This window comes from Amblyomma maculatum, chromosome 3, assembly GCF_055883805.1.
Source record: "Amblyomma maculatum isolate TAMU_Amacu chromosome 3, ASM5588380v1, whole genome shotgun sequence".
Classification (NCBI taxonomy): Eukaryota; Metazoa; Arthropoda; class Arachnida; order Ixodida; family Ixodidae; genus Amblyomma; species Amblyomma maculatum.
Genome location: NC_139346.1, coordinates 116,092,218 through 116,107,327, shown reverse-complemented (window position 1 = coordinate 116,107,327; position 15,110 = coordinate 116,092,218). Strand labels below are relative to the sequence as shown.

Below are 15,110 nucleotides of genomic sequence, written 5' to 3'. Positions count from 1 at the left end.
AACTCAGAAGAGTGGCACTAAGATATCAATTCTGTTTCTGATTTTGCCACCCTTTACGTTGGAGCTTTACTAGTTACGACCTCACTGCTTTCGATGGTTTACTATCGCGTGCGGTATTGATCATCAATCGATGTCAAAATTTGTTAGGTTGAACTGAAAAGAGTTAGTTCGTTAGGTTTGGTTTGTAGAGTATAACGCCCTAAAACGACTCAGGCTATGAGAGGCGTCGTAGTGGAGGGCTCCGGAAAGTTTGACCACCTGGGGTTCTTTAACGTGCACTTAGATTCACAGCACATGGGCGCCTATCTTTTCGCCTCCATCGAAAAGAATTAACACGTGCTATTAAAGCGTTTAAAAATTTGAGATTGTCATACCTCTTTTCATTGCACATCATAAACTTCCGCCCCCATCGCCTTTATTCACTCGACTGAATAGGTCGCAAAGTACATTTCTGAATATTTAGACAAATAAAGATTCAAGACACAAAATAGCAATGACATGGGATACAATGATGACTGCCATGAATACTAAAAAGAAACTTTATTTCCCATATGAGGGACAAAACAGTACAGATATTTATTCAAATTTATCCACAAATTGCAAATCATGACAGCTGAACCATTGGGTCGAATTAAGAAATCTGTTCGCGTTTACTGGACGAATAATCTCAAATCATGCAGCACACAAAATGGACAGGCCCACATGTCAGTAGACCTGCAAAGAACGCTCTTTTTTCTTCAGTGATCACAGAGGAAATTCATCTTATTTCGAAAATCTAAGTCATGTACGCACAACATCGAGCTTGACGCTGGGTCGTCAACGTTGGGGTGCTGTGTCCGTTTGGGCAATCCGGGAGGCGCAACTAGCCATAAACTTTTGTAGGTTTCTCTGGTTTTGCAGTCGCAGGCCACTCACGAGCTGTAGTAACACGCTTGCGTTCGGTTGCTTCGCACTTGCCACTCTGGCACGTGCCTTTGCCATGCAGGCCCTGAAACACAAACGAGAAGAGTAGTTACCTTTATGTGGAAAGTGCATATTTAGCGATGCATTTTTAAAATCGCCTTTAACCGATTAGGGAGATGCTCCAACGCGCGTTCTTAGCCGGTCCTTCTTGGTTAATGTAAAGTGAGAGGCCCCAAGTAATTAAAATAATTGATGAGTGCTCGCGGTGACATTAACGGGCCGGGGAGCGGCAGAGTTAAGTCGCGGCATATTATGTTTGCTTCTTCTTTGCACGTCGTGTGGTATTGAGTAGATGAAAGAGAGAAATGTATTGTTCATGATTGCCAATGTTTTCGTTGTTTGTATAGAGAAGGTACATATACCTGAGTCGAGCGATGGCAAACGTAACTATTCGCGCGATTTTCAAGCTGGAATCGTATAATTTCATGGCATTCTTAGGGGAAAATGTAATGCAGTCTATATTGGCATGAACTATCAACAAGAAATTGAACGTAAATAATGCATCTTAATTACGATCAGCAAAATGAAAAAATTTCAATAGCGAAAAGCTCAACACTAGCGCATCATAGCTTCAAGGTGTCCATTAGATGTGCTGATCAACCTCACTTGCATTCCCCGCCGTATTTTTGTCTTTGTGTAAATAGATCCATTTTAGTGCTCACATTTTATTTCTAGTTGATTGCACTTCATGTCAAGAAAACATGACGACGAGCCGTATGAAACTTCCATGCTGCTGTAGACAGAAGATGCTTGTAAATGTGTTTTCTGAAGGGTCCTGCCAGCACCAGAAAGTGGGTTCAATATGTTTTCACATATTCCTGACCCAGTTGGTCCCTCTGCGATTTCCTAAATACTGCGGCAGATATTCAGCACTTGTTGTGGGTCACACCATGTACTGAAGAAAACGAGAATCTTGCAGCTGGCAGCAGCAGGTCTCCCAATAAACAATCCGTCCTCATGTACTGCTTGGACACCTTCTGGACGTCTTCAAATCGGAAAACCTTTATTAGAGAATGTAACGGCTTTTATTATTTAACTCTAAGAAAGCATTTTTGCCTTGCAGCAATGAGTAACGGTAAGAAAACAGTTCTCAGACAGTTCTGCTGGTGTATTATTTTGTTAAAGTAATAAATAAATGTTTAGAGTTTTCTGAGAAGCCCAACTGTTTCATTTCAAGTCCCGAAAGCAGTCTCGTTAAGTATTTCGGGGCACGTTTTCACTCTGCAGATTTGTCAGGTGGATCTGTTGTATCAGCATGCTTCCTTTCGTATTATATTGTCTCTAGTTGTCCGAGCTAGCATACTCATTCTGCCAGACAATAAGCAGCTGTCCCAGGCATGTGATATTATGATCACAACCTGGAGAAGAAGGCAGGCTGTGGCTGCCAGATTAGACAAGCCAAGATGGCGAAAACGGTTTCTTTCGTGGATTTATTCATTCATAGAGTGACAGGTGGGGAGGAACTACAAGTACCCACACTCATTTAGATGAGTTATTACTTCTGACTTTATTTTGCCATTGCTCCGAAATTAAAGCTAATAAAATGTGATTCAATTTTTATTCTGTGCCACTAGAGTCCGTAGCAGAACCCGTGCGCAGCAAAACGTTTAATGAATTATTGATGCTTGAAAGGAAACTTAAGCTGTTATAATGATCATTGGGACTCTTTATAAAGTTCAGATGTCAGAGTATCATCTTGGCATTGACTGAATGTGAGATTATCCCTATTATATTCCCCTTTCAATACTGGGTTCTATATTATTTGAGGCTCCATTTTCCCACAGTGGATAATTTTGAGGGGTCCACAACTATTCGAAAGTTCGAATAGAATTCGGATGCGTTTGATATTCAGCTCACATTCGTTTTCGAAAAACTGATTCTCAGAATTTCTGATTATTTGAAAATTATGGAATATACCGAACATTTTCTAATTCACCGCAGCTGTCCCGCACTGCGCGCTTCACCGCAACACTTCACCGTATGAATTTTGGAGTGAAGCATCCTCAAAACACGACGGTCCACTTTGTGAAGTCGGCCTTCACCACAATTCGGACAAGGCACGTCACTTAACGGAACCGGCAAACAAACAAAAAAAAAAAAGAAAAAAAAAATACGCCTTTCGATTTTATCTTAGGTAAAGACATCTATTATGATAAAATTCCTGAGATACACATTGTTCTCGGCAGTTTTTCGAGGTCCATTGATAATTCGACTTTTCACTTATTGCGGACATTTTTTTTTTTTTCATTTATTGTAGGCCAAATTAAAGAGACTTTACTGCATCAGCAGTGATATGACTACACCCATTTTCATGCAGGTTATTCCGGTATTCTTGTACAAAAAGCTAGTATATAGAATCCTGTGTCAAATTAATAATTTATGTTTCAGTTTTGTATACACTTTTGTCCAATTATAGTTGAATATTTTTAGCAAATATTATATGAATTATAAAATAAACAGAACTAACAGCCTATGGAATGCGCAATTCTCCTTTTTAATTACTGATCAGATATTTGATTTGATGCTCGAAGGCCTTTTTTCCTCATTCTTATTCGATTCGTATGATAAAACTGCAATATTAGCGCGCCGCTACCGATGTTATAATACATCCCACCATGTTAAAATTCAAGAAGATGTATATTTTCAGCCTGTGTAATAATCAGGGCATGTACAGTGTTTTTCAAAAGTGTGGAGCCCAGGGATCTATTTCTGAGCCACTTCGTGCAGCTTGTGATGCCTTTCCAATGTTCTGAATCGCTTGATGGTAAGATTTGTTTGTCGTACCCTTTGCAATGGGAAAGACTACTCCGTTAATACTAAATCAGAGCCACTACAGGGCTCAGAATCAGACCCTCTGAGCTCTACACTTTTGACAAAGGCTGTATATGAACAAAATATTGGCGTATAGACACTACTATTATATCAGAGCTCGTTTGTTTAACTGATGTTAGAACTAAAACCGAAATCCCTTCTTTTCCTCCCAGTGCATTCGAATGAGCTTTTATTCTTAGAACAGAGTAACGTAGAAGCATTGAGCTGCCAGCATTTTTCTGCCAGCACTTTGGAAGTATTTCGTCCTTGATATTTTCTGTTATTACCTTGTTACTATCACTGCAATCAGAGCCTCCCTTGTTTAAACCTTACCTTTGAGGTGTTTTATATTTTAGTTATATTGTTTTTATACTGGGGGGCCAGACATTCTCACACTTTTGGCCCACACTACATTCCATTTCAAGCGGAAAAAGAAACCCGTTCATTCGCTACTTATTCATTTTATCCGTGTAGAATAAAGCGAAACAGATATTTTTGTTTTCGCGGCAGAATTTCTTTGTGGTTAGACTATGAACCCGATGTGACAACAGAAATGGGTGTAGTAACGCCAGAATTTTCTGTAGTAACAACAGTAAAGCCCTACAGGACTACAGACTAGAAAACGTTATTATATAAATAAAAACAATACAACTACTAAAATCTGCTACACACCTACTAAAAAGGCCTACATTACGAAAGAAATATTGAATATTTGGGCGATTTTGACCCCCACCCTCTTCCCATGATACAAATACGCCTACTTTAAACGTATGTAAAGAGCATACATTAACCTTACCCAGCAGGGTGTTCCGTCCATCTCGCTTTCTACCTTGGGAGGAAATGATCGGCACAGGTACTTGCAATACGGCGTGCGACCGAAGAGGTTCGTCTGGGAAAACATTGAGGAGCAGGAAATCGAAGAACAAGTTTCGTAAAAACGAGAACAATAAGGTGCCGGAGTTATTTGGAAAAAAAAAAAAAAATTGTGGAGTACTTACAAATTTGCTGGCTATTATCTTTCCACATTTTTGCTTCTTGAGAAGACAGTCTGAAACGAAACGAAGTTTGACAAGCTTAGAGTAGGGATACAAAAGAGTGAGTAGTACGTCGTGCCTTCCAAGACACCTTGTCGTCAGCGCTTTATTCTCTTGCGACATTAGGCACTAGGGGGTGGACGTGCGATAAAAATCGAAGACACGTTAGTTTTTTTTTAATTAAAAGCAATGTTGTCCATTTTTTATATTCTTCAATCTTGGCAGATTTAAAAAACCATATGGCGAAAGAACGAATAAATCTAAAGCTTCAAAATTTTTCCGGAATGAGGAACAGGGGCCTGGATAATATTATTGAAAACAGTTTATAGTACGCAGCACTGTATTGAGTCATGCCAGAATGTAGAGCTGAATATCGACAATTATCAGGACAAGCACTCCGTTCTATATTTGTTTGAATAGTTTTAACCTTTTGAATTGAAAACATTTTTAGTCCGTAATACTACTGACTTACTGAGGAGTTCTTGGAGAGATTTTATTAAAGATCGCATATGTTTTTCTTTCCATAAATGCGAATCAATGTTTCCCCATTTTTTGCTGTTTTCCAATTTCGAACGATTTTGAAGATTTACGGAGAACAAACTAGCTGTCTATAGCTTAAACATTTCTGAAATTAAGAACATAACCTGCATAATAATGATAAGAAAATTTAACACAAACAACTTAAGGCGTCATGTCATCATGCAGAGTTAAAATGGACGTTTTTGCAGCGCGTTGCTCCTAAGAAAAGTTTGCGATTTCTTAACTATACAGAGTGCTGCAACAAAGCTGTCATGTAATACTTTTTTTTAAACAATTCCTGCCACAGTAACGGTTCTGGAGATTTTGTGGGCAAAAAATAATGAATGTATAAGTTGTGGTACGCAAGCAGCAGGTCTTCAAACTTCCAACTTTTTGAAATGGCCAGAATGGAATTTTCTACCTGTCATCATCATCATCATCAGCCTGACTATAACCACTGCAGGACGAAGGACTCTCCCATATTTCTACAATTAACCAAGCTCTGTGCTAGCTGCATCCACTTCACCCCTGCGAACTTCTTAAACTCATCCGCCTGCCGAATTTTCTGCCGCCCCCTGCTACACTTTTCTTTCCTTGGAATCCAGTTTGTTACCCTCAGCGACCATCGATTATCTTCTCTTCGGACTACATGTCCTGCCCATGCCCATTTCTTATTCTTGATTTCCACTAGAATTTCAGTAACTTGAGTTATTTCTCTGACCCACTCTGCACGCTTCCTATTTCTTAATGTTACCCCTACCATTTTTCGTTCCATAACTCTCTGCATTGTCCTCAACTTAAGTAGAACCCTCTTGGTTAGCCTCCACATTTCAGCTCCATAGGTGAGTACAGGCAAGATGCAACTGTTGTATACTTTCATCTTGAGCGATACCGGTAAGCTGCTAGTCATAATCTGCGAGTGCTTGCCAAATGCGCTCCATCCCAATCTTATTCTTCTTGTTATTTCCTTTTCATGGTCCGGATCTGTGGTTGCTACCTGTCCTAAGTAGACATATTCACCTGCTACTTCCAGTGCTTCGCTACCAATCGTAAACTGCTGTTCCTTTCCTAGGCTGTTGAACATTACCTTAGTCTTCTGCATAATGATTTTCAAGTCTACCTTTCTACTTTTCCTATCTAGGTCACCAATCATTCTTTGCAATTCATCTCCTGAGTTACTTAGCAAGGTAATGCCATCAGCAAATCGCAGATTACTGAGGTATTCTCCATCTACCCTTATTCCTAACTGCTCCCACACCAAGTCTCTGAATACTTCCTCAAGCAAGCCGTGAATAGTACCGGGGAGATCGTGTCTCCTTGCCTAACACCCTTCTTTATGAGAATTTTGTTTCTTTATGCAGAACTATGTTGCTGTGCAGCCACTATATATACCTTCCAGCACTTCCGCCTGTACGAATATACATTTTTTTTACCAAGAAAACTACGCCGTACCTTGCAAAACTAAGGTTTATTCCTTTCAGTGGAGACATTTTCCGACCACATATGCTTCTGTATGCGGCGTGGTGGCGCTAAATTCAAGGAAGCTCGAAGTGAAAGACGCAGCACAGAAGTCTGGATCGGAAACCGGCAGGGTCAGCTTTCTGTATGCGTTCAATACCGTATGCGTATACTGTATGCGTGATTCGCCTGGTGATGCCAGAGCCATGACCTGACATTGTCATCACCTGGTGACGTCATCAGAAATTACCAGACGTGACGTTATGATGATGTCACATCCTGTAACGTTTAATAACCAGAACTGATGTCATCATAACGTCACATCTGGTTATGACCGATGACATCACAATCTAGCGGAATACCGCGGAATCTCGCGAAGTGTGACACTTCTCGCTACCGGACACGCTGGTGTGTCATGAGCTATTAAGGCCTTAAAATATTTGCGGCCCAAGATGATTGTGTGCGAGCATACTTTATGAAAAGAATGCTAGTAGCTTTAGTGCATGTATCACGTCACTCTAGAACTGAGAAATGGAAATGAATTCCCGCTTAGAATCGACTCATTCGCAGCAGTAAAAAACTGGCGGCTCCGACGAACGATGAGGTTGATGTTGACATTAGGAAGACGTTGAGACGCAAACAAGACTTCTAATCAAATATGCAACTTATATGGACGACGGAACGTACAAGAGCGACAGAGGAAAACGCGGCGGAACAAGTTGGTGAACTTAACCCCTCGCGCAGTGGCTCGCACGCAACTCCCTGGCAAACCCGGTAGGCCGAAATACCGAAAGCTGTTTACGAAAGTTCACCCCGCGAAAACACGGACCCACTCTGTACGCCCAAAATGAAAGCAGACAGTAGGCGTAGCTCTTCCGAAGAAACACCAGTTTCGGTGCTTGATACTGACAACAAGCTCACTTGAACAGGAGGGATCTTCCCAAACAAAGGTATAGCAAATGCTGTTTACGGCGCCACGAAACAACAGCACACGAGAAAACAGCACAACGAAAGAACAGCTCGCCGACAAAGCGTACGTAAAAAAAAAGAAAGAGTACGCGTCAAAATATCACTCCACATAAAACCGGACAGCGAAAAAACAACACACAAAAAAACAAACAGTACGATGACAGAATAGCTCAACAAAAGCTACACGGCGACAAAACAGCGCAACGGAGCATGGTGCATGTTGCTCTAAGTGTACAGAAGTATTGGTTATGTCGTCCTCACATCCCTCGCTTCTTTTTTTTTAGTTTGATCTGTATTGTGCAAGCAGAACCTGGGCAACACCATGTTACTTGTGGGATGCAAAAAAAAGATAGCGCATATTTAAAGCGGTATGTCTAGTTGGAACTGTTATGCTTGAGGATGAGTAAGATGGCTACACTTCTATACGCTGACGTTAATAAGGCTTCTTTAGGTTTGGTTTGGTTGCTGGGTTTAACGTCCCATAGCGACTCACGCTATGAGAGACGCCGTAGTGGAGGACTCCGGAAATTTCGACCACCTGGGGTTCTTTAACGTGCACTGACATCGCACATCACACGGGCGCCTTGCCTGTCGCCTCCACCGAAAAGCTGCCGCTGAGGCCGGGATTCGATCCCGCGTCCTCGGGAACAGTAGTCGAGCGCCGTAAACACTGCGCCACCCCGGCGGGTAAAAGTAGATGTAATATGGCGTTCGACAATGAAAGCGTCCATTAGGTTAACCTTACCTAACCTAACGCTATCTGCGCACCACGAACAGCCTTGATTTCACCCAGCCTTCTTTCTTTTTGGACATGCCACACCATGGGATAAACATCAAAATTCTCCCCACAGGTGTGGGCACTGCCCATATATCTTTAGATCAAAATGTCTTGCTCTTGCACAACTCTTTCCTACACTGTTTCGTCTACCCTAATCATGAGTAGCGGCGCTGCTCACCTTCTATTCGCTAGAATCCCTACGTGCTCTGGCCAAAGGTGAAAGGGCGGCGGCTTTGTCCTGCATGGTTCCGGTCAGGGGACACCACTCATGCCCTTTTTGGGCATATACTTTCAGTTTTTCTGCATTAAACATTTCCTCAGCACCGCTCAAATCCCGTTCCTTTATTTAATTATTGAAAACTGCAATCGATAACTTCAAATGTCATTGTAGTACGGGTTCTCCTCTACCAGGGGTGGTTATGGCAATGATAATCAACCACTTTACTACGCTGTGCCGTTTTGGCGCTTTGCTTTTATTTTTTTATGTGAGCTGCTATGTCGCCGGGCTGTTCTAACACCGTTGTTTTTTTACATTGACTAGTTTGTCGTAATGCTGCTTTTCCTTTGCTGTTTTGTCATCACGCATTCTATTCTGTGCTCTTTTGACATATATGCCGTTTTTTCGTTTGCTGTTCTTTAGTTTCCATTTAAGGTAATAATGTGTGCGTGCTCGTTCGCTTTTATTTATTTATTTTTTTAGTCGCGCTCCGTAGAGTTGCCCTAAAAGTTGCGCTGACGGAGCGCCGCATGTACCGAAGGGGAGGTGGGTACCTCTTCTTATCTTCTCGGTATCTCGGGCGCCTTAGACGAGGCGGCCCGTGTGCTCGCCGACACTAGAGGTTTGCTTCTAGGGTGATTCCGGTTTGGTGCATAGTGTGCACGCATGTGCATGTTGTCTCTATTAGGTTTTTAGGTTTTTTTGTGTTTTTCCGCAGACACTGAGAACGCCATGACCTCTGCTGACCATGCTTGGCTGATTATTTGCTGTGTAGGGCTCCAGACGACGTCGGCGGACTACCTCACGCGCCCGTTCAGTGTCCGTTTTTGCGTTTATTTTTTTTTTATAACTGACTTCGCAACCACCTATCGTAAATTTTTGTGTGTCTGCGACAATTAGTGGTTAACATAGCCACCACAGCCAAGATTATTCATCAAGCCTTCCCGCATGTAAGCTACGAATGCGTGGGAACATGCCGTGTTGCTATGTGGGAGCGTCGCTCTAATAATTATTTCTTGGAGAGACTCTGCAACGGCTGCAAGTTGCGGGTCGGAGAGCAGTCGCTTGTCGTCAGAGCAAAGGAAGGCAACTGAGGCGTGCTGGCTTTGGATCACGGGCTGTCTCTAAGTCCAATGATGACCCGGCCAGCCCAGTGTACCTCATGCTACTGTCATCATTTGAATCTTTTAATCTTTTCTAACGCTTATTTTTTTATAATCAACTTATTTATTGAATCTAATTTTCAATTGATTCCATTCCATGAAGTCATAATTTATTATGTAAAGAGACGAGACTTGCCGAGACAGAAAGGTACCTCACTGAGTAACTACTATCAAAAAAGAAGATTAAACACTAAAGAATTTCACTATGCTAAAACTCACTGCATACACGGAGAAACAAAAACCACCATATCGCCTCAGCACAGCATGTCATTGCGCTATACGGTTTATTTGAGTATTCTAGAAGAGTCTCACTGACTAACGAAGTGCACCTTTGAGGGATACGAAAAAAAAATGGCAAGGATCCTCCTGTATCTACACCTCAGTTGCTCAAAACTGCCATAACAGCAGGCATGATCCATCCCTTCTATTTCATAATAACAATAACTGGTTCACAGGAAAGGAAAAGCTCAGTATCTGTCACAGTTGCTCTGTGGACACCTGAACCGCCCTGTAAGGGAAGGGAGGAAGGAGGGACTGAAAGTGTAAAGAGAAAAATAGGATCCTTAGTGGGGAGTAATTTTGACCAGCTAGGGATCTTCACTTTCACTGACATCGCACAGCGCACGGAAGCCTCTTCGTTTCGCCTCCTTCTCTTGCAATAAATTATTTATTAATTCATTCAATTAACAAACCTCAGTATTCATAGTAGTTACAGTGTCACCAGGTGACATGTGAGAATGGCTGCTATTTTCATAAACCAAAACCGATACCACGACGTTCGAAATAAGACCGCTACCTCCCTGGTAAAGAAGGGTTTTAGGTTTTAGGTACGTGCATGAGCTTTATCACTGCTGTCAGTGTCCGTGTACAGTATCGTGATTTGTTTCCTTGCACCATTCCCTGTGCAAGAAGGGTAACCGGGCATAAATACGGTCAACCGCGCTGCTTGACTCAGTGCTTTATTCGTTCTCCAGTTTGCGAGCTGATGAGGATAACAAGTAAAACAACACTAATGTAGACTACAATTTCTACGATTTTTATCTCCATTGGTGATCTGCTAAATTTGACGCCTCATAAATGTTTCAAGCATGCAGAATGTTTCCTTAACTTCAAAAGAGAGGCCGCTCTCGCGTGTGAAGTCTTTCGATGAATAGTGTCCTCAGTACAAACCACTGATAAAACGTACTTATAATCATGAAGCAATAGGAAAGCTACCCGACAACACAAGCACAGAATAGGGCACAAAAATGTTATTTCGCGCCAGTCGTCAGTATCCCCACGTGTAGCTATAGGTAAATGTTTTAACTGCTTTATTCTAAAGCCTCAAAGAACACACTCGAATTATATTTTTGGTGCATTTATCACGTCCCGACTGTTCGGGGAGAACTAAGCAGGAGCTTTCTTTGCTCTTTTGATATTTAGGCTTATGCGTTAATGTTTTTTTTAGTCGATATTTTAATTCGCAACCGTTCTTGCATTTATCACTTCCCTACTGTTCGGGGAGAACTGAGTAGGAGCTTTGTTTGCTCTTCTGATATTTAGGCTTATGCGTTAATTCGCAACCGTTCTTGCATTTTGCCTTCCAGATGTGCGAGTAACCATGAACCCTCTGGGCAATACACATTAGGTATGTGAGTGGTAGTGAAGTGAGCACATACAAGGAGCAAAACTTAGCATACATATGCGTTGCATTGCATATGGGGTATTTTATTACACCTGACAACAAGATAAAATAAAAACTACGAAGGTAAGCAAGATTATCTGTCGATGCTGGCCGATCGTTTTCAAAAGCACAGAGTACCGTAATGTCGAATTGGAACTATATTTAAATTGTGTTTTGGTCGCCAGTATAACGGCCTTTGGGCAGAGCGGCATTTAAAACTACACAACACTGTACAGCTGAAGTCATGCACTAATAAAAGTGATCTTATTCAAAAGCCATAGAAGACCTTGTCTCTTAGAGCTAAAAGGTGTTGACGGGTCAAACGTCACAGAAGCAGAGCATGGTTTGGGACAGCGTTGAAGAGGCTATTTTACGTCAGGTCTAATCCTTTGCGTTTAGTATTCAAGCAAGCCAAAAAACGTTATCCATGTCAAACTTACAGGGCACACATCCGTTCCTTTTTTGTTTTAGCTAGAAGTTCAAAATATTAACCACGTCGCTATTGACATCCCCGCTCCGATTCATTCCGATTCCGACTGCATTCAAAGTTTAAGTTTAAATTCCCGCCTTGGGTTGAGCCGCGCATTGTGTCGTTACGTCCCAGCGCAAATAAATCAGCTGCACTTAAAAGGTTATCTAAGGTTTAGAATCGCAGCCAAAGAAAGCTCGAAAAAGTTCTTTTGTAACTTCATCTTGAAAATATATAGCAACCCCTGAATGAACAGGTTGCTGTACGAGCTACTTGCAGCAGCCGTCTTTTGAACGAGTCGGCTATTTTAAAACGACGTCTTAAAAAGATGTATTTCAATGTTCGGATAAATATCAACACCATAAAGTTTGCATAAGAAAATTGGGCTTGATTATTTTTGGGTAAGTTACTTTAAGAAGCCCAGCGTTGATATCACAACATTTTGCTTTAGCACTGTGCATAACCCTGAAAATGTTGCCAGACTTGAAACTGCAATTAAGCCGAATAATATCTATCACAGAAAGGAGAAAGAATGCGAGAAAAAGAGGCGCGCTGTCCGATGCTTTTACTTCAATTCTCAACAGATAGCTCTGCCTTTAATATCATTCCTGGCTTTTTTGAAACGGGCACTTCTCTGACAACTTCAGTAGCTGGACACAAATACATGGTGTTCCTTTCCTTTTTTTTAAAACAAGCAATACTTCTTTATCCCTTAAATAAACTCAGCAATAGACACTCACCCGATTCCTGAAGCAGCGTGCAAAGAAGGGCCACACAAAGTAGTAGTTCCACTGTGGCCCCTTTCATGTTGGCGTACTTGTAGGTTCCACGACGTCGGCGGAGCCTCCAGCTCTAGTCTCTAGCGTGAGTCAGGCGCAGGGTGTCGAAGACACTGCGAGCTGGTCCTCAGGTGTGACGTTCTGCCGACAACGTGTGTCCGCGGCGATCGAAAGTGAACTGGTATAAACAATAGAAAACGAAGTCCTTTGTATGCGGCCAGCTGCCCTGGCTGCCGCTAGAACCCGGTCCGAGCTGACCGACAATCGACGAAAGATTACATACCTGCTTTGTGTGTTCAGCAAAGCATGACGCCTCGCAGGACGTCGCTATCTCACGCCCAGGGAGCGCCCTAGCACCAGCGGCGTGTTCAATTAAATGCTTTAGGGCACCGGACTATTCATGTGAAACTAGAGAGGGCACGTAATCTAAACATCTGAACTGTAACAAATGGAGATATAGCATATTACATGAGCTGATACGTACTGCGGTGTTATTGCGTTCCCTTTTATTTTATTTTTCTGGGACGAGTTGGTGTAGGAAAGGGGGCGGTGGAAGCTGTACCAACACATTCAAGTATTTTTCTCGTCAACCTCCAAACAATCATTGGAACTGGAGCATCCCCGCCAAGCGAGTCACCGGTCCGGTATCTTGATGCGTCGGCGCCCGGCGGCCGCTCAAAACCGCATTCACGAGTGCTTACGTGTATGCATGCGATAGCCACAAAGTCTCGAGACTGAAATCTATTCCGGTGAGAGGACCTTTAAGTTGGCAACAAAATCTCAGGTTGCATCAAAAGGTTTTTATTTAACATTGTATATACTTTTCAGGGGTCAAGTGGATGCAGCCAGCACAGAACCGGGTAAATTGGAGAAATATGGGAGAGGCCTTCGCTTTGCAGTGGGTATAGTCAGGCTGATGATGATGATGATACTTTTCAACATGTATTAAATCTTCTTTCATTATTTTTGATGTGATTGTGCCAATTTGTTTCTTTATGAGCCATCCCGTGGCCCCTTTCGTCGAAAGGTCGGTTTGAAAGCATGAAATTGAAGATAGATAAGTCGATGTTCGCCAAAATCGCAAAATCGCCTGCAATTAGACCAGTACATTTATCATACATACTATGAGAAATCTAATGACCCATCTCAGACTCTTTTGTGAGACATATTTGCGTCAGAAGTTTGACAGGAATGTCAGAACAACCGGCACTAGATGGAGATTTGTCAGTTAAGACAATGTATTGACGAGCGACGCGCACGTAATTGTCTGACGTAATAATAGTACCGGTCGGTCAGGTCTGGATGCATCCGCAATCACGTATAGATGTTTGGTTTGCCGTGTGAATCCTACACCCGCTTAATGATGTCACAATATATTTATTTCCATTGTTGGAATGGATATGCATATCTTATTGAGAATTTTATTGTTTTCGTATTACGTCCTGGGCGGCCGTCTGCAAGGACCCATCATGAACATTATCATCACTCATGTGGTTTTGTATGGTGTATGGAGACGGTTATTCATTACAAATGGTGTGTTTCATAGAATTCTTATAGTCTATTTTCCACCAGCCTGCAAGTTTCACTTAATCAACAGCAAAATTACCCACCTCAGTAATTGGTTTCAGATGCAGTGTTAACTTTCAGAAATTCTATCACTTGGAAAGATGAAAACAATTCGTGCGACCAGATATTGCGCGAGAAATTTTTGTTTTCACGAAAGTGTTTGAGCTTTCGATGAGCCTCTACTAAGCCACACACATAATTTTAGTCGAAGTACTCCTAACTGCACATTGTGCATTATTTAGCTTCGTCACCAGCTGGGCCTAAAACTTTGTTTATGGAGAATAATTCAAGAGATTGATATGGTTCTTGTGGCAGTCACAGTGCAGAGTAAACAGCGCCCGGTTTTTCAAATCTTGACAGCAGCGTTATTTGTATGCAATGTCATATTAAATAAAAAGAGTAGCGCAAATAACATAGACACAGACATAGGTCTATGTTATTTGAGCTAGTCTTTTTATTTATGATCATACACCAACTAGCCCAGCTTTCTGCTTTGATTGTATGCAATGCCTGTGCGCATCTGACCTGATGGTAGGTCGTGGTTTCAGTCTCGGCGGCGCAGGCCGCATCACGACATTCGCACAGTAGAAGCGTTCTCATTTGCTACCTTTCGGTGCATGTCAGGGAACACAGGAAGGTCGAAACTTTTACGGAGCCCTCACCTATGCATTCCTTCTCAGCAGTGCACTTATAGCTTCATTGATCTGTGTTTCAGGATAAG

The 15,110-nt window shown here is 42.1% G+C and overlaps 1 protein-coding gene across 1 annotated transcript; it reads right to left on the bottom strand.

Moving 5' to 3' along the window:
• Positions 1 to 694: 694 nt before the first annotated feature.
• LOC146195764 (uncharacterized) lies at positions 695 to 13,079 on the bottom strand. The gene is made up of 4 exons (XM_084596273.1): positions 12,785 to 13,079; positions 4,773 to 4,822; positions 4,571 to 4,663; positions 695 to 988 (listed from the first exon to the last, which is right to left on the bottom strand). Exons 1-4 carry the CDS (start codon positions 12,849 to 12,851, stop codon positions 863 to 865), a joined length of 336 nt encoding a protein of 111 aa, XP_084452399.1. The 5' UTR covers positions 12,852 to 13,079; the 3' UTR covers positions 695 to 862.
• Between the last annotated feature and the right edge of the window lie 2,031 nt (positions 13,080 to 15,110).